This window comes from Siniperca chuatsi, linkage group LG20 (assembly GCF_020085105.1).
Source record: "Siniperca chuatsi isolate FFG_IHB_CAS linkage group LG20, ASM2008510v1, whole genome shotgun sequence".
NCBI classification, from domain to species: domain Eukaryota; kingdom Metazoa; phylum Chordata; class Actinopteri; order Centrarchiformes; family Sinipercidae; genus Siniperca; species Siniperca chuatsi.
This window is the reverse complement of record NC_058061.1, coordinates 23,165,495-23,187,377: the sequence shown is the minus strand read 5'-3', so window position 1 is coordinate 23,187,377 and position 21,883 is coordinate 23,165,495. Positions and strand designations below refer to the sequence as shown.

General features: G+C 41.0%; 1 protein-coding gene across 8 annotated transcripts in view; it reads left to right on the top strand.

Annotated features, from left to right (window-relative positions):
* Positions 1 to 21,500, top strand: part of llgl2 (LLGL scribble cell polarity complex component 2) — a 45,768-nt gene extending 24,268 nt beyond the window's left edge. For 4 of the 8 annotated variants that reach the window (XM_044178442.1, XM_044178443.1, XM_044178444.1 and 1 more), the window contains 20 exons: positions 8 to 143; positions 244 to 298; positions 507 to 661; positions 1,595 to 1,806; positions 2,416 to 2,483; positions 2,567 to 2,720; positions 5,030 to 5,134; positions 6,433 to 6,528; positions 6,767 to 6,963; positions 7,104 to 7,251; positions 7,434 to 7,581; positions 7,789 to 7,905; positions 8,004 to 8,170; positions 12,212 to 12,476; positions 17,314 to 17,464; positions 17,554 to 17,582; positions 17,768 to 17,815; positions 18,179 to 18,221; positions 19,684 to 19,745; positions 19,850 to 21,500. In XM_044178442.1, the coding sequence (XP_044034377.1) occupies positions 8 to 143; positions 244 to 298; positions 507 to 661; positions 1,595 to 1,806; positions 2,416 to 2,483; positions 2,567 to 2,720; positions 5,030 to 5,134; positions 6,433 to 6,528; positions 6,767 to 6,963; positions 7,104 to 7,251; positions 7,434 to 7,581; positions 7,789 to 7,905; positions 8,004 to 8,170; positions 12,212 to 12,476; positions 17,314 to 17,464; positions 17,554 to 17,582; positions 17,768 to 17,815; positions 18,179 to 18,221; positions 19,684 to 19,723 (2,334 nt within the window). In that variant the 3' untranslated portion in view covers positions 19,724 to 19,745; positions 19,850 to 21,500. Of the gene's footprint in view, positions 1 to 7; positions 144 to 243; positions 299 to 506; positions 662 to 1,594; positions 1,807 to 2,415; positions 2,484 to 2,566; positions 2,721 to 5,029; positions 5,135 to 6,432; positions 6,529 to 6,766; positions 6,964 to 7,103; positions 7,252 to 7,433; positions 7,582 to 7,788; positions 7,906 to 8,003; positions 8,171 to 12,211; positions 12,477 to 17,313; positions 17,465 to 17,553; positions 17,583 to 17,767; positions 17,816 to 18,178; positions 18,222 to 19,683; positions 19,757 to 19,849 lie in introns of all 8 variants that reach the window. The other 4 variants (XM_044178446.1, XM_044178445.1, XM_044178449.1 and 1 more) reach the window with 4 other exon arrangements.
* The last annotated feature ends 383 nt before the right edge of the window (positions 21,501 to 21,883 follow it).

The window sequence follows — 21,883 nt, the reverse complement described above, 5'->3', positions numbered from 1 at the left end:
ACTATAGCAATTGGAGAGTGTGTGGTGGACAGAGGACGGAGGCTACATTCTCAGTTCGCACAGTGATGGAAGTTACTGTCGATGGATGGTGGGTGGAGAGGACGTGAATGAGGAGGAGGAGGAGAAATCAGACATTCCTTACGGTGAGGATAAAGATGTGTCCCGTGCCCATTTTTCTGTCTGTCAGGCATGAAATGTTTTTTTTTTTTCTGGCTGATGATAACTTGTCTTTTATCATCGCAGGCCATTTCCCCTGCAAGGCCATTTCAAAAATAGTTCAGCTACCTACAGAAGAAGGGTAAGTCCACTTTGTTCACCAGTGAGAACAATTTGTGATATCTATTAATTGCCCCCCCTCAGTGAAAGGGATTCTACTGTCCTCACCGTTCTAATGCTTAACTTTATTTCCTATACGTGTTACATGACCTATTGTTACACATTAATCTCTGGGCAAACTGAACTGAACTTGAACCTGTGTGTGTGTGTGTGTGTGTGTGTGTGTGTAGGCCTCCGTTCCTGCTGTTCAGTGGTGGTATGCCCAGGGCCAGCTACGGGGACAGACACTGTATCACAGTGATCCACAGTAAAACACACGTGGCTCTGGACTTCACCTCCAGGATCATTGACTTCTTCGCCATCAGAGACGGACCACAGCACACAGGCAGGCAACACACACAAACAACTGACGTATGGCGCAAACACTCATGCACGGTTATGGAAAGGAAGCTGTTTAGCAAAGCTTGAAAGGCCTATAGTCCAGATCCATCCATAACCAAATTGCTTAGATTCTGATTTTGTGCAATTTTAGTAGGTGAACAAGTTATTTCCAAGGAGTCAGATCCAAATTTAGTTTTTTGAAACTCTGTGGTTTTCTATATATTCCTTTTCCCCTCAGTTTGGAAGGACGCGTCACTCTGTGCTTTAACATGCATTTAAGTAACCCGATTACTGTCAGCTTTCTTCGGTGATGTGATTTCTCGAACATCGTGTAAACAACAAACACAGTTTCCATAATCAGATTAGGGGATCAGAGAAGCCTGGTTTTCCCAGCTAGCTTTCTCCTGGTGAAAGAGAAAGAAGGCATCTTCAACAATCTTGACCAAAAGACAGCAAGGCAGCATTCCTATGTGCAATTCTACTATGAACAGAAAGTAAGAAGGAAAAAAAGACATATGGAGCTGCAGATGGCTGGACGATTCAGAAAATATAGTCTGTTATGCAGTGAAGTTCAGTTTTATATCACATAAGTCTAGGTCAAGACTACAGCCACAACATGTAAAATACTACTCGAATTTCAGATCTTCTGACAGCAGCCATGTGGGAAACAGCTCAACATACAGCCGACCAAAATTTCTGACCTGCTAGATCCTCCAACCGATTGTCTGAGAGCCAGATCTTTGTTGTTTCGGGCAATTAATCAGGCATCATGACCCCCCTCAAACTGCACTTAAAATGACAACCAATCCGGCAGAAATTCAGCCCTATTCTAAAATTAGTTGGGGGACACAAGTTTGAGGTTAAAATCTTGATTAATCCGTACAGTGTCTGCACGGCTTAAGGGCTACTCCTGAGGCTCTGGCCTGTCCGTTTGCAGGAGATCCCAGTGCGCTAGTGGTCCTGGTAGAGGAGGAGCTGGTAGTGATTGACCTGCAGACAGAGGGCTGGCCTGTCATTCAGACACCATACCTGGTTCCCCTCCACAGCTCGGCCATCACCTGCTCCCACCACGTCTCCGCCATCCCCCTCAAACTGTGGGAGAGGGTCATCGCCGCTGGAGACCTGCAGAAGACACACTACTCCAAAAAGGTACACGTGTTCCTCGTAAAATAACAATGGACTCTGTAGATCTCTGATCCAGTTCCAGTGAGTTTGTCATTTTTGCTCATTTCCTCCCATTTGTTTCTGTTTTATTGTCATGGTCATTTTTCACTGCTCACAAGGAATTTCAAAATACATATTAGTAAGGAATATTGTTGAAATTACTTATTTTCATATAAGATGACAGCTATTTTAAGCCTTAACTGTGTCAAACCTGGCTTGAAATAGTCTTAGATTTTACATAATGTATCTGACAGATGCATCATGGTTTGGTTTGGTCATTGGCTTCAATGGGATGTGAATGATAATGTTGAAGGAAGATGCTAATTAACAGCAGAGAAATTAATTTTTCAGACGATAACAGACTAATAATGATTTATAAGCAGTGGTCAATGTAGTCTCTATTCTAATTTATTGAGATATTAAGTCCATATCTTGTAAATACTTTAATCAAATGATGCTACATTTTCTTCATTCATAAGTTTAATGAAGCTAGAAATGTCTTACACTGTCTTAGACATTCCTTCATTTCTGGTTGAACGGATGGCATTGAGTTGGTATTATTGTTAAACTTTAATTTCCCCTTTCTCCATGCAGCCATGGCCAATAACAGGAGGCCAAAACCTGGCCCCAGATCCTCCACAGAGAGACCTGCTGCTCACGGGGTCAGTTCAGCTGAACTTTGGAAGTATCGATTGGAACATTTCTTTGACAGATTTAACAATGTCATGTTTATTTGTGTGTGTAGGCATGAGGATGGGACAGTGCGTTTCTGGGATGCATCAGGAGTCTGTCTGTATCCCATGTATAAGTTGGGCACAGCTGGAGTGTTCCACACAGATGCTGACCCCAATGACAACATGAACCAAGGCACAGAAGGAGACTGGCCACCCTTCAGAAAGGTGTGAGTCTGTAATACAGACAATCTACAGAAAATTGCCTTTTTGTTTGTTGAAAATGTATTGATAAACCAAACCTTCGTTGTGGCAACCTCACACAAAACTAAAGTGGTCTGACAAAAAAGTGTTAATCTCAAGGTCTTCTTACAAGTTTTTTGTGGAGCTTTTAACCATATCTTGCAGCTGAAAAAGTTCAGAAATAAAACTAGTTACGATTTGTTTTGTCAAACTACTGTTTCTCCGGTGAAGAATGAAGGGTCAACGAACTGTCCAATCAAAACGGTAGTGGGAAAGCTACTGGCCCTTAGTTATGATTCATATACTATTATTTGTGTTAAAGGGACAGTCCACCAATTTTAGACATAATGATCTATTTGCTCTGTCATCACCCCCTCCCCCCATAATCTTACGCCTCATAAGATTTGTGTGGGAAGTTTTTAACGATATAAAAATTTTAGGCCAGTTTCTGAACTTCTGTTTTTATCAAATAGCTTTTATGTGTCATAATAACATCTTTGAGAAGTTTCAGTCAGGTTTTAGAGCTTTGCATAGCACAGAAACTGCCCTCCTCGAGGTAACCAATGACCTCCTTTTAGCAGCTGACGGGGGAGAGCGCAATTTTTATCCTTTTAGGCCTAAGTGCAGCTTTTGACACAGTAGATCATGCCATTTTAATTGACCGCCTTCAAACCTGGGTTGGCATCAAAGACACTGCACCACTAAAAAGGTAAGAATAAAACCAACTATGTGGTCACCATAGGTAACTACTCATCCTCTACAACTCAAATTACCTGTGGTGGACCGCAAGGTTAAATTTTAGATCCAATTTTATTTTCTATCTACATGCTTCCATTTGGCCAAATCGTCCAGTGTCTCTCTTCATTGCCCCGCAGACGACACACGATATCCCTTCCCCTGAGACCTGATGACCCAAAAAGCCTAGCTGCTGTTTTAGACTGTCTGTGATCAACTGTTGGATGGCACGACATTTTCTTCAACTCAATAACTCAAAATCAGAAATCATATTGTTCAATCCCACGAACCCTATCAGTCTCATTGAGAGTGGCCCCCCCTGTCTGAAAATGTGATCTAAGCTTTAAACCACAAATCAAAAAAGTTGTCCAGTCGTACTTCCTCCAAATAAGAACCATCTCCAGAATCAAACCAGAGAATCTGCTCTCACACTCTGACCTGGAAACATTCATGCTTTCATCTTCTCTCGACTTGACTACTGTAACTCCCTCCTTTCTGGCATAAACCAAAAGTCGGTATCGCCTCAGAAGCTAGGCTTCTCCCTGGTTTTAACAGACAACATCACATCACCCCAATCCTGGCTTCTCTCTATTGGCTCCCTGTTCGTTTTAGCATTGATTTTAAGATTTTACTCATCACTTTTAAAGCACGTGTGGTAAATGGACTGTACTTATATAGCGTCTTTCTAGTCTTTTCCGACTACTCAAAGCGCTTCAACTACATATCACATTCATACATTGATGGCAGGTGCCAGACCCCGTGTGGGTCTGGCCCCAAGCTACATAATGGAAATGTTGACCCCAGCTGGTAGCCTTAGATCCTCAGGTGGGGCCCTTCTTGCTGTTCCAAAGTCGAGGCTTAGATCTGAAGATGACCGTGGTTTTGCCATCAGGGCCCCTCGGCTTTGGAGACCTGCTTTCAGAATCAGTGACTTCTTTTAAGTCACTTGTTAAACTCTTTATAGACTTGCTTTTTTGTACTTTTTATTTGTCTCTTTATTGCTTTAATTGTTTCCGTTTTTATTTCCATTGTCATGTTTTTCATTGTTTTATGATGTCATAATTTTAATTTCATTAATTAATTTAATTTTGTCTTGCTTTGTTTGGCATTTCTGTTTGACTTTCTGCTGTTATACTACCTTCTGGGTATCCTGTTTCTGCTACGCCTTGTCTGTCAAAACACTTTGTAAAGTGTTTTTAAAGGTGCTATATAAATAAAGTCAGCTCGGGAGGAGTCTGAGAAAATAACCCTGATGTTGTCATCAGGGAGACTTCAAATTTATAACAGAACCTTAGTTACAAACTGGGGGTTGAGTTTGTAAGATGTGGGTGTTAACAAATCATGGAGGGTCTAATAAAGAGACTCTGTTGAGTTGCACCATGGGAAATGTAGGATCCATTGTGTTTGTAGCTTGACTCATATTAGAGACTAAAAGTCAGAATATCTCTGCTTATCCTGCTTTAACTATGACTATTATTTTTCTTAATCTATGTCTCCCAACTGTATGGAAGTACAATACTAAATTGCTGGCGTACATGTCATTTGTTACTACTGTCCAGGTTGGCTGTTTTGATCCCTACAGTGATGACCCGAGGCTCGGCATTCAGAAGATCCACCTTTGTAAATACAGTGGCTATCTGACTGTGGCTGGCACTGCTGGACAGGTGAGATGACTGTTGAACATTTGTCGACACGAATTATAATCTATAACGTAGGTAACGTGCTAAAGATTTCTCAAAATGATTCATCCCCACTACTGTAGCGCTACCACAGTATCAGTGTCACTCTGCATGACGTCATGTTCACAGCTGTCCACATTAAGGGGAAATAATAATTACATAATAATTGTGCTGTGAACTTCTAAATACAAATAATTCCATTTTTTACATCTTGAGTCTGTCTTTCATAGTTTTAGCCATCATTTCTATCAGTTAAAATAACATTGGACTCACCAAATTAATTGCTGTCTGATCATCAGACTGCTTGTTTGTCTTGACCTATCTGACTTCTTTTTAGTGATGTTACTGCTTTCCCAGATCTCGGCACTTAACTCTGTGAATACATTATTATTATTATTATTGTTATTATTAATGGCAGGAATGACCAAAACCATGAAAGTAAGACCCACGTTGTAATAAATCACTACATATTCTATGATTTTGTCTAAATCCACCATGAAAAGACAATTTAAGGAATATGTGCGCATGACCAAAATAACACGTATTTAGGCCACAATAACTACTTTTGTTGGACGATAATATTGTCCCAGAAGAAACTGCGATAAACAATATCATTGTCATTTTAAGACTGTTTTATGCCACTGATATAATGATAATATAATAGCATAATAATGCAAGTACACCCTTTCAAAGAGCTGTGAACTTTTAAGCTGCCTGAGCCCCGCCCATGGGGACACTCAGACACAGAGAGCAGACGATGAGAGGACATAAGCAGCGCGACCAGAAACGACAGCGAAACAAGTCTCAGACTCGGCATAGTTTTCTTCAGTTACATTCAGCTTAGGAGCTGTGGGGGAAAAACCCTCAGGCGTTGTGCCCAAGTCTTCTAATGTAGGGAAAACCCCGCTGTTTATTCTGGCATCATGTTGGCTAAAATGTTGGTGACGTTCTTCTCCAAATAAACACGCATGTTAATACAATGGGCAATATCGTATGACATTTGGACATAACCTCAATAATTTTTGCTGAACTCCATAAGTGAAAGTAATTATTGTGACAGGCCTGCATTTGGCCAAGTATCAAGAGAGAACTTAAGTTTCTATGATGTTTCCTCATCTCTCTGGCATGTACACTGTTTAGGGAATAATAGAGTATGAGAAGTGTGGTGGCCAGAATGGGACTGAGCTTGTCTCCTTTCACCCATCCTAATCTTTGAGTTTTCACAGAGGCTTTGTTCTGCTTATTCACTTGTATTCCACTGTGTCTCGTGTTTGTCTTTCCAGATCCTGGTGCTGGAGCTGAATGACGAGGCAGCAGAGCAGACAGTGGAGGCTAAAGTTGTGGATTTGCTGCTGGGCCAAGAGGGCTTCCGCTGGAAGGTAATGAGCAGTGTTGGACTGGTTACTGCAAAAACAAATACATTACTCATAAGTTAAGGATTTTAATGCTTTACTCATCACTCCCTGAAGGCTGTAATATCTTACAGCGCTTGTTACAGTATATTACTTTCTGAAACATCTTTTAACATCAGTTTTAACGTACTGTACCACCCAACAGTAGAACTATATCCGCACCACAGAGTTAAAGTGATCCGATCAGTATATTGTTTTCTTGTAGGGCCACGCTCGGCTGGATGTACGCGAGGAGCCGGTGCTGTTTCCTCCAGGGTTCCAGCCGTTTGCTCTGGTGCAGTGCCAGCCTCCTGCTGTGGTCACCGCCCTCACCCTGCACTCGGAGTGGAAACTGGTAGCTTTTGGCACCAGCCATGGCTTTGGCCTATACGATTACCAACAGAAAAACAACGTTTTCATCAAGTAAGGAGATGCAGAGAAAGAGATAAAACCTGTACATAGTATCGATCGATCGAAGTTGTCGTGTACATCAACAGTGCCAGTATTTGTGCCCCTGTGCATTAATTAATGTATGTTTTAACTCAGTATTTTCCCAATTGTAGGTGCACCCTAAACCCCAGTGACCAGCTGGCCATGGAGGGTCCTCTGTCCAGGGTGAAGAGCATAAAGAAATCCCTCCGACAGTCCTTCAGGAGAATCAGACGCAGCAGAGTATCGCTAAGGAAACATCACGTCAACAACGCTGCCAAGGTAGATATATAGCTCTCTGCTCTTCTGTTCACTGGGACTCAATAGAAGCAGTACTGACTGAATCAGAAGTCACAGAAAGCTGCTTAACACCACTGGCACTAGAAAGAACCCCCACCTTCCTTTCGTGTCCTTAAATCTTTATTTCTTTTGAACCTTCATCACTCTCATCTCTCTCTGAGTAGCTCCACGAGGCGAACGCTCGTCTGGAGGCCGAACTGGCAGAGATGGAGCTGGCTCCCGTCCAGAGGAAGATCGAGGCTCGCTCCTCAGATGACTCCTTCACCGGTCTTGTACGGACGCTCTACTTCACTGATACCTTCCTCTCAGACAGTGAGTTGAGATACCCCATCAAACACTGAATGCAGCCCCTAAAAACAAAAAAACCTTGACTATACCTCAGGTTTTTCCACATGTCTCCTCATTTGCTTGCTTGCTTGTGCGCATGTGCAAACGGTCATGCTGCCTGTTGCTGAAAGAGTTTCCCCTCGGGGATCAATAAAGTATTTCTGATTCTCATTCTGATTTCCTTCACATAAGGTTCACATAACACACCCTCACTATGGGCAGGGACCAATGGGGGCTGTGTGTTTGCATACATGCTCCGCATTCCTCCTGTAGAGCACAGAGCAGATGAACCGGTCACCGCTCAGCCCGGTGAGACACAGTTTTTGATTTTTGGGGTATACTGTTTTTCCATCTCTTTCAAATGTTGTAACCTTCTCTCCCCTCTTTCTTTTCCTCCGTTATTCCAGCTAAGGAGATTCAGCTGATGCACCGGGCTCCTGTTGTTGGTATAGTGGTGCTGGATGGTCACGGGGCTCCTCTCCCTGAGCCCCTAGAAGTAGCCCACGATCTGGCTCGCTCACCTGACATGCAGGGCTCTCACCACCTCCTGGTCATATCTGAGGAACAGTTTAAGGTCAGGATCACAGACACTGTGGTTTTCAGTGGCAGCCTGATTGGTGTTGACAACCTGCTGCTATAACCTGAGAATGAGACGAGGAACAGAAGATATAAATTGTTGATTAAATATGTATCTGACATATCAAAATAACAGCTGTAGCCTACTGACTTTAAAAAAAAAAAATCTCAATTGGTTTTTGCACAGAAATTAGCTCAGTTCAGCTCAGTTATTTATTTGTTTGACAGGGTGTGTATGTTCTGGGCTCCCCCCAGCTCACATGTTTAAGTGTCCTTGGACATGATATTGAACAGCAAATTGCTCCCGAAGGCTGTGCCAGCGATGTGTGAATGATTAGTTTCTTTCTGATTAGCAGTTGGCACCTTGCATAGTAGCCTCTGCCATCAGTGTGTGAATGGGGTGAATGTGACATGTAGTGTAAAGCCTTTTGAGTGGTCTTAAGACTAGAAAGGCGCTATACAAGTACAGTCCATTTACCATTTTGAGCAACAAAGTGATTGAGACATTCATACGCACGCACACACTCGCCCAAAAACAAAACCCTAGTCTCAATGGGAACATTAAGTTTGTGTATCTCCCTGGATATAGTCCTTCCTGACAGAGGTCAATCCTTCCCTGTTCCTGGTTAACCTCCATTCCAGTTGCAATAAACAAACGGCAACATAAATCAGCAATACAAGGTTGTACAGTATAAAGAAGATAAGGTACAAAGAGGAACCATAACAATAGTAAAGGACTGGTTTAAGGGCCCTCCTGAACAGCAATTGAACATTAATTTAGTCTTGGCATATAGAAACAGCCTGATGTAACGTTAGCTACCATAAAAGGCATTTGCATGGCAATGTAAGGCCAACAGTGTGGGCTTAACCCTAAGATTGCACATTTATTATAACAATTACCTGGTCTAGCCAGGCAACACAGAATTAGTGACACCTTTCAACAGTGACAGGAGAATGTCAGTGTTAAATTAATTGCCTAAATTAATCTATTTTGATAATCAATTAATCATTTTGAGTCGTCCGCCCCCCCCCCCCCTTTTTTTTTAAGCAAAAATGTCAGCTTCTCAAATGTGAATATTTTCTGGTTTCTTTAGTCCTCTATGACACAAAACTGAATATCTTTGGGTTGTGTACAAAACAAGATATTTGAGGACTATTGATTTATCGATAATGAAAATAATCATTAGTTGCAGCCCTACTTCACAATATAAAGAAGGTAAGGTATAACGAGGATCCTTGATAATAGTTCTAACAATAGTACTTGTATCATACATAAGTGCACCTAAGGAGCAGCTTTTTCAATCTCTTAAAGTAAGACTACACATGGAAAGCAAACTTGGAAGTTGAAAAGCACTAACAGTAGCTAGCTTTAAATGGTCTCCATCAGTGTGCCTCCCTAAGCAACTTGAAATGCAGGCCCACAATAATATTCAAAAATAGATAGTAGTCTGAGGTTGGTTGCCATAAAAGATATCAATATGAGAAAATAAGACCATCAGTATGGTTTTAGCCCTAAATCACAAGCTTATACAGAAAATTAGTCTACTTCTCAAGCAGCTGCTTATTTAGAAAGCAGTGTCTAGGCTACGTTGACATTCACCTTACAAGGGCCTAACATTAGCCCCCTTCTTAGTAGCATGGTTAATCAGCTATCCCATTCACCACAAAAGTAACGTTGTCCAGCTAAAGCTAACCCACACTTCAATATAGCTAGTTAGCCGGCTAATGTTACCATGTCCATAGGAGGAGCTAAGTGTGTTTAGCCTAAAGATACTTCCTGGCTACTTCGACAGATAAAAGCCACACTTCATCCCCGCTCTCCGCCGTAATCATTACGTTAGCCTGGCCAGGTACTGGAGGGCAGGCCTGAGTCCAACCTTGTATAATTGCGCCATAACGTCACAGTATGCGGCCCGCTGCTCCATAACTTCGGGGGTATAATCCTCGTGGAAGGCAATGGGTTTGCCATGGTACTGCAACTCCACTCTCCTCTTACGAGCCTCACGAATGACTTTTTCCTTGGTCTGGAAGTTGTGGAACCGGATGATGACAGGCCTTGGTTTCTCACCTTGCTTCAGTTTTGCACTCAGTGATCTGTGAGCGCTGTCCAGTTCAGAGGGGGGTTAGGCAGGGTTTGTCGCCCAAAAGCTGGAGTAGTAGGTCGGAGAAGAAGGTGGCTGGTTGCAGGCCTTCAGTCGACTCTGGGAGTTGTATGAATGCAGATGTTACTACGACAGCTTCGGGCCTCGAGGTCTGCGGATTTGGCCTTCAGTTTAACGTTGCTAGAAGCTAGCTCCGCGCACGTAGCTTCCAAAATCAACAGGCGTTCACTGACTGAGTCCGCGTTAGACTCCAAAGAAGTAATATGCTACCCGTGGTTGGACACAGTTGCTTGCAGCAGATCAAGTTTTAGACTCGAGGAGAGTCCGTCTTGAATTCTGCCTAAAGAGCCGCCTTGTGGTTCTCTAGTGACACGTTTCGCTGTTCTGATTGGTTGTAGGTGTAGGTCTGTGTCCAGTCTGCAGGTCCGTCCAGCACAGTCCACCAGGCTCACGAAATTCAAATCAGACTGTCAAACTTGGCAGTGCTGATCAAACATGAATCAAGATTCTGTTACAGCATTGCCTATTTCCCACCTTAAATGTTTTCAGAAACACATTTTAGTGTACTGTTTAGCTGTAATTTGAGCAAGTTTGTGACCAGGCTGCTATTTTTTTTTCCCTGCTTGAACTTGAGCTCCTACCTGAATGTTTTCTGCTTTGCACTTAGCGAATACAAAAAAAGTTACCAAAAAGTTGGGAAGAGATTAGTTAGCCTTGGTTTTAGCAAATCCAGATTTCTTCACAACCGGAAATTGGCTCAACACTAGAGAACCCAATACTATGCAAATATAGTGTTGTCAACTAGGAACCATTAATTAATTAATTCTAATGCAACATTTCAAATGGATTCCACTGAAGGATGGTATATTAACACCATTCTGGGTTTCAGTTCATTTCACCTTGAGGGGAATAAAATTAAAAGGCAGCCATTTGTTTAATTTTATGGCATGAACATGATCAAGATATTGAATATTGGCACAAAATATCAGTTACTTGCAACTGATATTTGAACCACAGATCTTCCAGTTTAAAGGTGGGGTATGCGATTCTAATCCAATACAGGTTTGTTTTTTTTGTCAAATTCAGTGAATATCTCCTCACGGCCCGCTAGCTGCCCATTCAGTGTGTGCACTGGAAAAAAAAAACTCTGTTTGTACACAGCCCTGGCTCTGTAAATGGGAAATAAACAAAGTGGCTCAGGCCGTGCCACACCACACTATTCCAGCCATGATCTGTGTGTCAGGTAACGTTAAATGACTTGCCCACGGACATTCAGCTTACTTTCTAAGATATGCTGCTGTTGTGATGTTAACTATAGCAGCAGGAGAGTTGTGAGTATCGCTGTCTGGAGCTGCTGTGCTGGCTGGACAACCGTCTCGTCCTCTCTGGCTGTCAGCTTCGCAGCAGCAACTGTAGGGACAGTTTGCTAACCCACAGCCTAGCTAAGCTAACCCACATTCTAGCCAATGTTAGTTATTTTACTTGCTGTGTTGTTCGCTCTATATCATGTTATTTGTCATGGTACTGGATTTCTCCAGAATCCCATACCCCTCCTTTTTAATATAAGAACTGCAGACAAGTGCAGGTTTTGCAGGTCACCACAACACACATGGCTATGATGTACAGATGATGACTTCTTCATCTAGCAGTTGTTTTAAGTTTTCAGACAACCTGCAACAGGTAGAGATTTGTATATGTTACAGATCGGTTAAATGAAATTTCTTTAAGACCTCTGGAGGCCTTTTAAATTGAGATTATTTAAGTCTTATTGAAGACTTAAGAGATCCTTATGATATAAAACTAAGATGTTAAAACATGTAGTTCACTTAAAAGTTTTTCTTACCAAACTATAATGGCATTAAATAGTGCTCAACTATCTTGAGGGAAAACACTATGCATTGATAGTTGTTCAGCTGACCATGTTTGTGTGTGTTCAGGTTTTCACCCTACCAAAGGTGAGCGCTAAGATGAAATTGAAGCTGACAGCCGTGGATGGCTCCAGAGTACGGAGGGTCGGCGTGGCCTGGTTCGGCAGCAGTCGGTCGGAGGACTACGGTGAGAGTGGCTTGGTTGTTCTGACTAATCAGGGCGACCTCCACGTGGTGTCACTGCCAACAGTCAAGATGCAGGTTCAGTACCCCTGCATCCGCCGAGAGGACGTCAGCGGCATCGCTTCCTGTGTCTTCACCAAGCATGGCCAGGGTAAAGACATGCCTACACACACTTTTCTACTACTGCTATAATTGTGAGGACCCTCAATGATAAAAGCATTTCCCAGCCCTCAGCCTTTACCATCGCAACAACAGGCCTAACCCTAGAATTTACTCTAACCTAAACTTAATTCTAACCTAAACCTTAAGCCTCAAACAGCCCTTTGAAGAAATGAGGACAGGAATATTTTAGGAATGTTATAACAATTTTGAAATGATAAACTGTGAACTACAGTGGCAGCCATTTAGAATTGCCTCTCCCAACCGAAGGTCTCTCGGCTGTCAGCCGACTGGGAACCAGTTTCCACCCAACTCCCAGCCATTGGGAGTCTTCCTCCCTCCTCCTGTTTCCTGCCGGCTTTGTCTAGATTCGACGCACATTCATTCAATTACAGGGTGTCACCATGAGATGGTGCTTCCTTCACAAAAACACATTCACACATATACAAATGTGTGATGTCCCACAGTACACTGCAGAGTCATGCTTCTTTGTTTAGTTGTCAGCATAAACCCTGATTTTTACCCTCACATTTCACCTTAATGACTTTGAAGTTCAGTGCATCATTTAAGACACACTTCCCCAAATTTAAGCATTATTATTATTGTTATTATTATTATTATTATTCCAACTACCAGTATGTATTTATTGAATGAAGATCACAATGAATTGTTGTATTAATAACAGTGGCAGTGAAATGTTTGTGTTTGCATCTGCTTGGGCTAAGAGGTTGGCTGTGACTCAATATTTTGAATAGTATTTTTGCTATTTAGCAACTATTCTGTGCCATGAAAGCTCAACGAGAAGTGTTATTCCAGCGGGATGGATCAGCCAATAAATGGCCGTTTTCAGTTGTCATCGGGAGCATAGATTTAGATTTTAAAAGGTAATGTTTTGATGTGCCATCATAGTCAGCTGACGCAGTAGGAGAGCAATGAAATTCCTGTTACAGTTGAGGTCGGGGAGGTGAGATAGGTCAAACACAGGACTGTAATCCAAGAGAAAGCAGTTCGATTCCTGTGTGAAGCAAATAGTCACACTGGCTTCTTTTTAACTTGCGTGCTTATTTTAACCCAAACCATGATCTTTTCCTGACACACCTCTCCCTGACGCTTAACATCTGGGGCCTATGCCACACATATTTGTTGCTGATGAAGCATTTCCCCTCTGACAACACATGATGCGACCACATCCTGGCCAAAACATCGGGAGAGAAAAAGGGCTCTGCAGCTACAGGCTGTCCCGGGCCAGACCAATGGTGAAATTCACATTTGGTATACTCAATACAATGGCGGCTGTACAGAAGAGTACTGGGAGTGAAAAGCAGTAAAAGCCACCTGTATCCTCCACAACCTTTTGAGGGCAGATCTGACACAGGACCACCCACGTGTAGAATCAGAGTCTGAGTGCAGTGCCAGGGCAATGAGGCATCTCAGCCTCACGAGAGGCTATCGCCACCAAGGAGAGATTCAGAGTATTTCTCGTCCGCTGAAGGTGCAGTGTCACGGCAGGAACGTATTATTTAATATCTGACAAAAAGCAATTTGAGAATAGTCATGATACTCATACATTTTAATGCAATAAACAGATTACATTTTTAACAAAACATGCCTCATTTCAGAAGATTAATTTATTCATTTGTCACTTAAAAACAATTAAAAATATCAAAATATTTGAATGCATACAAATACAATACAACTACTTTTCAATATAAAATGTAGCATTCAAACCAGTCACTGAGATGTGACAACAAAGTCACTGACTGAAGTTGATAGCACCTGAAAAGTCATGTGTAAAGTATATGATATGGGATTTTTGAGACCAATACCGATTTTAGAAGGGGAAACTAAACCCATACGGCGGCTGATATAGTGAATTTCTGAGCTGGAATGAAAATAGACCTTTCCTATGTGGATTGTGCACAGGTTTTGCACCATTATGCCTTTGCAAAGGTACTCAGAAGGCTGCTTTCTTAAACAAATAACTTTTATATTCTTTAACATGTTAAATAATATACATTGTCAACCAATTCTAGAAGTGAACACTGAGAAAATAAAGAATTAAAAAAAATATAGCTAAATCTACATCGGTACTGTATGTTCAATATCCGTCAATTGCTGACATTTGAATGAACAATAAATGAAAATAAATAGCTAAATTAACATCAGCACTGTTAACTATCAGTTGCTGAAGTAGCAGAAAATGCCATGAAAATACTCGTGTAAAGTACAAGTACCTCTAGTAGGCTACATTACTACTAAATGTACTTAGTTACTTTCCACCACTGCTCGCTACTAAACCACATATTCTCTGCTCTATCAAGCTCTGAGATTCATGCTACAGCTTTGTTCCGATTCTGAACCATTATTTCAATGACCTGAACTCCAATCAGAAACTCTTTGTTCTTGCTTATCAAAATATGTCATCTGTAGCAATATTTCACTGTTAATGTAATGGACACATACATTAACTCATGGTTAGTTGCTGCCAAGTCAAGAGACAAAAAGCGCCTCTGCTATAAACGTTCAGGGGAAACATTCAACGTATCCGGTGAAAAAACAGGCTCCTGATGTTATTTATTTACTTTCTCACCAACTAGGTAACAACGTAGCGTGAAGTGAACACTCAACAGACTCAAACCACCACCGCACCGTCGTCTGAGCTGCAGAATGATGGAGATGCTCTGACGCTTACCTTTCCATCTGCTAATGTTACTGACTGACAAACTATGACTGCTGGCTAGCTACCTCACTAATACAGTTGCAATAAGCATGAGTAATCAGTGACGTGGTTATATTATGGTTATATTGAAAGGGGAAAATGTTGGTTTCATTGTTTAATTTCCCAACAATGTATTTCACAGACTAGTTTGCAACTTACCATGAACACACTGAAATAATTGTGATTCGATCTACCATTGTCAACCAAAAATTATTAAAAATAGACCAAAATTAGATCTGTGGATAATTTCATTCTTATAATCTACCTCAGTCTGGAGTCTGGCTGATATGGGGCCTGGGGCATGTTTTTATGAAGTCGGCCTCTCTTTACCAAAACACTCCAGAAAACCAAGAGCGTTCGTGAATTTCCATTTCCTTTGACTTCCTCCCTCAGAGCCACTTCTGTTCTCCCTGTCGGCTTTGCTCTCCTTTACGTTTTTGTCTCTCAAGTATTTCGATTTTCTTTTGGGCCCCGTCCTCTGTGTAAATACGATGCAGTGACGAGGTAACGCTTAACATTATGCATGGAACGTAACTACGTGTACATCGTTGTAAACAATAGTTACTAATGACTGACAGGACTTACTGTTGATCGTTTTAATAAATGTTGTTGTTGTTACTATTAATTAGGGAAAATTGCATTACGTCAACATTTGCAGGACACTAGAAATGTTTAACGTTAGCTTAGCAAGAAAACATTAACGTTAGAGCAAACATTAGAACAAACTAACATTAATGTTGAATTAGCTAGCCAGCACAGCCGTTAACCGTTACATCTAGTAACGTAACTGGAGTGTATCATCGTGCTCACCCGCTATCCCAGGTTCTGAGCTAATATTTCTCAAAGCGTTGTTCCTTCTGTTTGTGTCAAAATAATATGAACTTGACATGTCGTACAGCTCCGGGTATCCCTGAATGATTATTACCAGTCGCTCTTCCATCTTCAGTCGCTTCAGTTTGGCTGACCTTTTAAACCGGATTAATTATTTTTATATTATATGCTGTGATGTATATTTACAACAACTTTCATAATGACATACTATCTGCAACATGTATTTTTCATATATTGAATGAATTGTATTGAATGACCACAGAATTAAAACAAAACAGAATTACATTTTGGTTTTTTTTCGTTTTTAATTACAAATGAAGTACAGATTATCCGATGATTCACGGACTGAACTGTTCATTTCCAATGATTAAAAACCATTTTGTTATCTTGAGTAGGATTGTTTTATGATCATTCATTCACATCACGAGTAATTTTGAACAGGCGCATTTGCAGTAACCTCTTTTGACTGACAGGACAGCTTTTGTGCATGTGCCCAACGGATCGGCCATTGACACAACAGGCACTGACAGGGGGTATAGACTGTATATAAAGATGGACGACATGACCGCTCCCAAACTGAAGCCAAAACATCTCGATCGCCCCCTGGTGACTGGCTGCAGTATAGATCATAAACCCCGCCCGCTCCATGTTAGTGGATGGGACATGGGCCAAACTAAAAAATCATAGTACACGTCAAATAAATTTTCCCAAAGATGGTTTCTGTCATTTTAGGTAGTTCTTACCACGCTGGTGTATGTTCCAGGTGTTAATTTTTCTGATAAGTTGGGTTTTAATCATTACATGAAACACGCTTTTTATAGCGTCAAATAACTAATTAACAGGTGAGCCCTGCTCGCGATTAAGTCAGCCGGGTGTATGGGCGGGACCTCGATACCGCCGCACCAACCCCGATCACTACTGTGCAGACTCCAAATGACGCCACCAGCACAAGATGGCAGCTCCCGTATCCGGGATATTTTGAATTAATTTGCATGCAGTGGGAGGAAGTGCGGACGTGTCAACCATCTTTATATACTGTCAATGATGGAGGGTGAAACATGTCCTGTCAAGCTGTCAGTTAATTCTTGTCAGTCAGGGTGCAATAAATGGCCGCCGTGACGGTGTCATTCAAAATAATGAATCTCTTCCAAAGACACATCTGCCCAAGTTCTAAAAATGGCAATAAATTTACTCCACATTAGAATCTGTGTTCTCTAGTCTTATTGTTCTGTTTTGATTGCACCTCTAAGAACCTCTGTGTACTGTTGTCTTCCTTCAGGCTTCTACCTGATCTCTCCATCTGAGTTTGAACGCTTCTCTCTGTCCACCCGCTACATTGTGGAGCCTCGCTGTCTGGTGGAAGTTCCTCTTCATTCATGCTCCTCCACCCAACGCAGGCCACAGCCTGATGGAGCTTCATCTGTTCATAGGTACTGTATATACACTCTGAGTTTCTATATCTTACTCTGGAAACACAATTTCTTTCAGTACTCATGAGTTTTTGTCCTCTCTGTCCTAGAAATGCCAGACAAGACGGTGAGGATGCAGGTAAAATGTCTTTCAGAGACGTCTAAATGCAGAAAACCATCATCACTGGCTGTGGGAACACATCTAGATGTAGTGTTTTGTTTGATGTTGTTAAACTCTGCTTGTGCTGTCTGTCTGTTACACACAAACCTCGTTTGTGGCTGACTGTACTGACGTGTCCTCTGCCTGCTGCCTGTGTGTTCCAGAAAAAGCCGCTAGACGTGTTATGGAGCATGCTTTGCTGAATGACGAGAGTGAGTACTTGAGAGAGAAAAAGACAGAAATATCATACCCTCTGTATGATATGTGAGGAGCCTCTGTTACTGTTACTTTAAAGTCTGGCTTCAGCTGTAATAGCACCATGTGCTGCCTCTCCTAACTGGTATGTCAGCTTTCTGCTCCCATTGTCGTCTGACACACCTACATCAGCAGGTTGGGAACCTGAAGTGTCACACAGCAGTGTTTACCAAACATCATCCCACTGCATGACTTGTATAGCTTCGCTTTGATCCCAGCAAGCTGTATCCTAACCTTGGCTGCTAGCACAGGTCTCATATGAAATGTACAGTGTTGCGTTGAACACTGGTTAGTTGCAGTCATGTTTTGTTTTCTTGCAGAAGTACTTCAAGAGATCCAGAAGTCACTAGAAGGAGAGCAGACGTAAGTACCAGCCATTCATAATTTAATCAGGGGGGTTGTCCTTTTCTAAAAGCAAACAATACCGTCACTGTTTCCACTTAATATTATATATAATAACAGACTGCACTGACATTTGCTTATCAGTAAACTGTGATTAAAATGAGCAAATGTAAGGGAAGTCCCTTTTGGAAAGTAGAATTTTTGTGATGTCTTGTCATGATGTAAATACAGTTTTAGAAGATACCCCACCAGGCCAAGACGAAAACTGTAGAGAAAAAAAAATTAATACTAGTGATGAATACTTGACAAAAAATCATAACTCAAGGATCACTTACTAGCCGCATCATGCCTCAGTTGTAATCACGTGACACAAATATGGAACAGATTACAATCTCGTCCCAAATACAACCACCTTTTATCACATGACCAAAGATGGTCTTTGGTGTCAGATGTAAATGGCCTACTGAGCTTGAAAGCTCCTGAAAAAGTTCATATTGACATTAAGATTTTTTGTCAAACTACTGTTCCTAAGGTCAAGATTGAACTGTCATGCTCAATTAGTCATAAATTAAATTTTTTTGTTAACATTGACTTTATTTTAATGAAAGGTAGTGACAGGAAAAGATTCTCATGTTTATGACATTCATGTCATCGGACAGCTCAAAATGTGGGCAACAAACATTAACTACAAATTTTAAGGCTGTACTAATCAATATTTAACAATGGATCAAATGACTATGTGTAATGTGATAGGTGTAGCTCGTTGTGACGAACCCACAGAGAATTATCACCAACTCTGCAGGTTCCCCTCAGCTCTATGGAGCTTTTAGCCACTTTTAGCTCATTGTTTTGGTTTGTTGGCACACAAACTCTGCTATCATTAACCTCATTTCCAACAGCAACAGGCAGTAGTTTTCAATAGGTAATCACCTATGGAGTTGTCAATCGCCATGACAACTTCATAAGCGTCCTTTACAGCTTGTTCTGCTGCCCCCAAGTGGCCAAAAATAAATTAATGCAGTTTTGAAAGTATATCAGAAGTAATACTATCTAACAAACAAATCATTTGCTAACAAAACACGCTTTTAATATCTACTAATAACAAATGTAATTTGAACGTGAATAGTGATAGTCATCTAAAATTGAGTGACGGTTGTATGATGGCAGACTTGGTCATGGGAGGGTTAAAAATACTGTGCGTTGTCAAGCACAGCACTACATCCATTAAATGAACGACAGACCCATGTTTGTTTGCTTTATTAGGCACCTTTAATGCCTATTTGGATATATTCCCAGTCATAATTAGGACTTGTGTTTTGACGTGAACAATATTTACAAGAAAATCGTAATTTATGATAACTCCCACATGACAAACAATTCCATTTTGGTCAGACTCTAATCTTAAGGGAACCATGGAAACAGTCCAGCCACCTGCAAGCTGGAACTAGTCATGTTGATGGAAGCTATTGTATGTTTGCCACAGGTCATTCCTGGAAAATAATGTGAAGAGTGCTGTAGCTTGAGAGGCATCTCTGGACAGTTGAGGTGAGACTAAGGTAGTGGCACATTTTTAGCTTTTGGTACTAAAAACTGACATGTCATTAACTGTTTTGGAATCAACATCGTGTCTTTCATTTGTCTCTCCTCAGAGTGAACTGACATGTTTATGTGTAGGAAGCGTACTGCAGTCCTGTAGCAGCACTCGCCTCCTGCTCAGCTGACACAAACACTACTGACCCCTGACCCATTGCCTCAGTGACTGACCTCCCCACTCTCAGCTCACAACGGCCCCTCGTAGAGAGACACCAAAGGGCTCTTGGCAGTAGTGCTTTATGAGCACCACAAGGCTGTTTGAAGGCTCACTAACAGTGCAGACAGAGGGTGAAGGAAGAAACCACCTGTGCCTAAAGACCACACGCTGTACACAAATCATCACAGCATGGTCACAACCATTTAACCCAAAGTTACATGATGCACATTCCTGACATGTGACCAATGCCATAATTCATCACAACAAGATCAACGCCAGCATCAAACCAGCATCTAAAAACTGCCATAGATACCACTTGTTGAAGCTGTTTGACTTAATTTAAATAGCAACCATACCAACTTCATTCTGAAAGCCTTTATCACCACCAACCTTTTCATGTGGATTCTGACTGTGGAAACTGTTCATCCAATCAACATGCTCTCTGCTGTGCAATCTCACTGGCCTTCATCTCCCCACATGGACATACAGATGGAAGGAATGTGGGGGATGATTTTAATAATATTTTGTAGCTTAAATTTTATGTGATTTGTGCCTGATTTGTTCTTTTTTATTATTTGAAGAAACATTAGATTTATTCTATGGAAGCCTATTTCTGCCAGGAATAGAAAAAATTGATGAAAAGGTAGGAATGATAAAAATCAAAAATGGTTGAGTCAAAATTATGTGATACTAAATCAACAATGAGAAATTATCTTATATTAACACAGAATTATGATTATTATGTCATTAAGTTATGACTAATGGGTGACTTGTTTTTGTCAAAATATTATAGTAGTCAAAAAATTTTACTTTCTCAGAATTTTGACTTAGTATCTTGTAATTTTCACTATCAATTTTTATTCATCTTTTGTTGTATGTTTTTAGTTTATAATTTTACTTACTCATTTATTTTTTTATTTTTTTTGCGTAAATAAGCTTCCATACTATTCGGAGGAACTATCAAGGGAAAATGTTTTCAGTGATGCCCCAGAAGAGAAAAAAAGTTGTTTGATGTATGTTGAACCAAACTGATGTTTATTTTTCAGTTATCATTTACAAAATTAGTAATAGTATTTCCAACTGTATTGTACTTACTGCTAACACAGCCCTGTCCCCTCCCGTCCACTGTAACTTTATAACCGGCCATAGGTACTTCTCCACTACTGCGTAGCTCACAATGCCGTACTATTTTGGGGGAACAGCTTTCTATGGGGTTTGGTTTTTAATTAATTTTATCTAAACCATTTTTTTATTCCAATGAATAATGTAATTTAGGAATGTAATTGTAAGGTATTGTAGTGAAATGTTTTTAATATATACAGTATGTATGTGACTCAGTCTGTACCTGTGGGCCTGTTGTAACGGGGTTGGCTGCTATTTAGATCGTACAAGGAAATATTTTGGTACTGTGTCTCAGAATGCTGGGTATTTTAGCATCAGCCTAGAATATATTTTTGTAGTGAACTGATTAAGAACCCTCATTTTTTTTTATTTGTAACTTCACACTACAGTTTTCTTGTGGATAATTATTACATGTTTTTTCCCAAGAATTAATGTGTCTGTTTTTTTTCTCAGAACACTGACATTTTTATTTTATAACCTGATGGTTTTCCACATCATTAATTTCCGCTGTACTGCAAAGAAATCCACAATGACAGTGTCTCTTTATGCTCCACTGAAACCTGAAAAAAGGCATACCATTTAGACTCCCATCATTTTGGCCTGTCTGATTATATTCCAAAACTCAGTGTTCTTTTTCAGTTTCTGGTTCCTTCTAAAAGCCCAGCTATAATCTTGGTCTTTGTGAGCTGCAACGGCACAGCCATCTCTGCTGAAGTGGATAAAAGAGGGATCAGTTGTCATATATGCACAGCAGAGAGTTTTGATCATCCCTTACAGAATGAGGCGCTTTGTCAGCTAATTGCCACAAGCC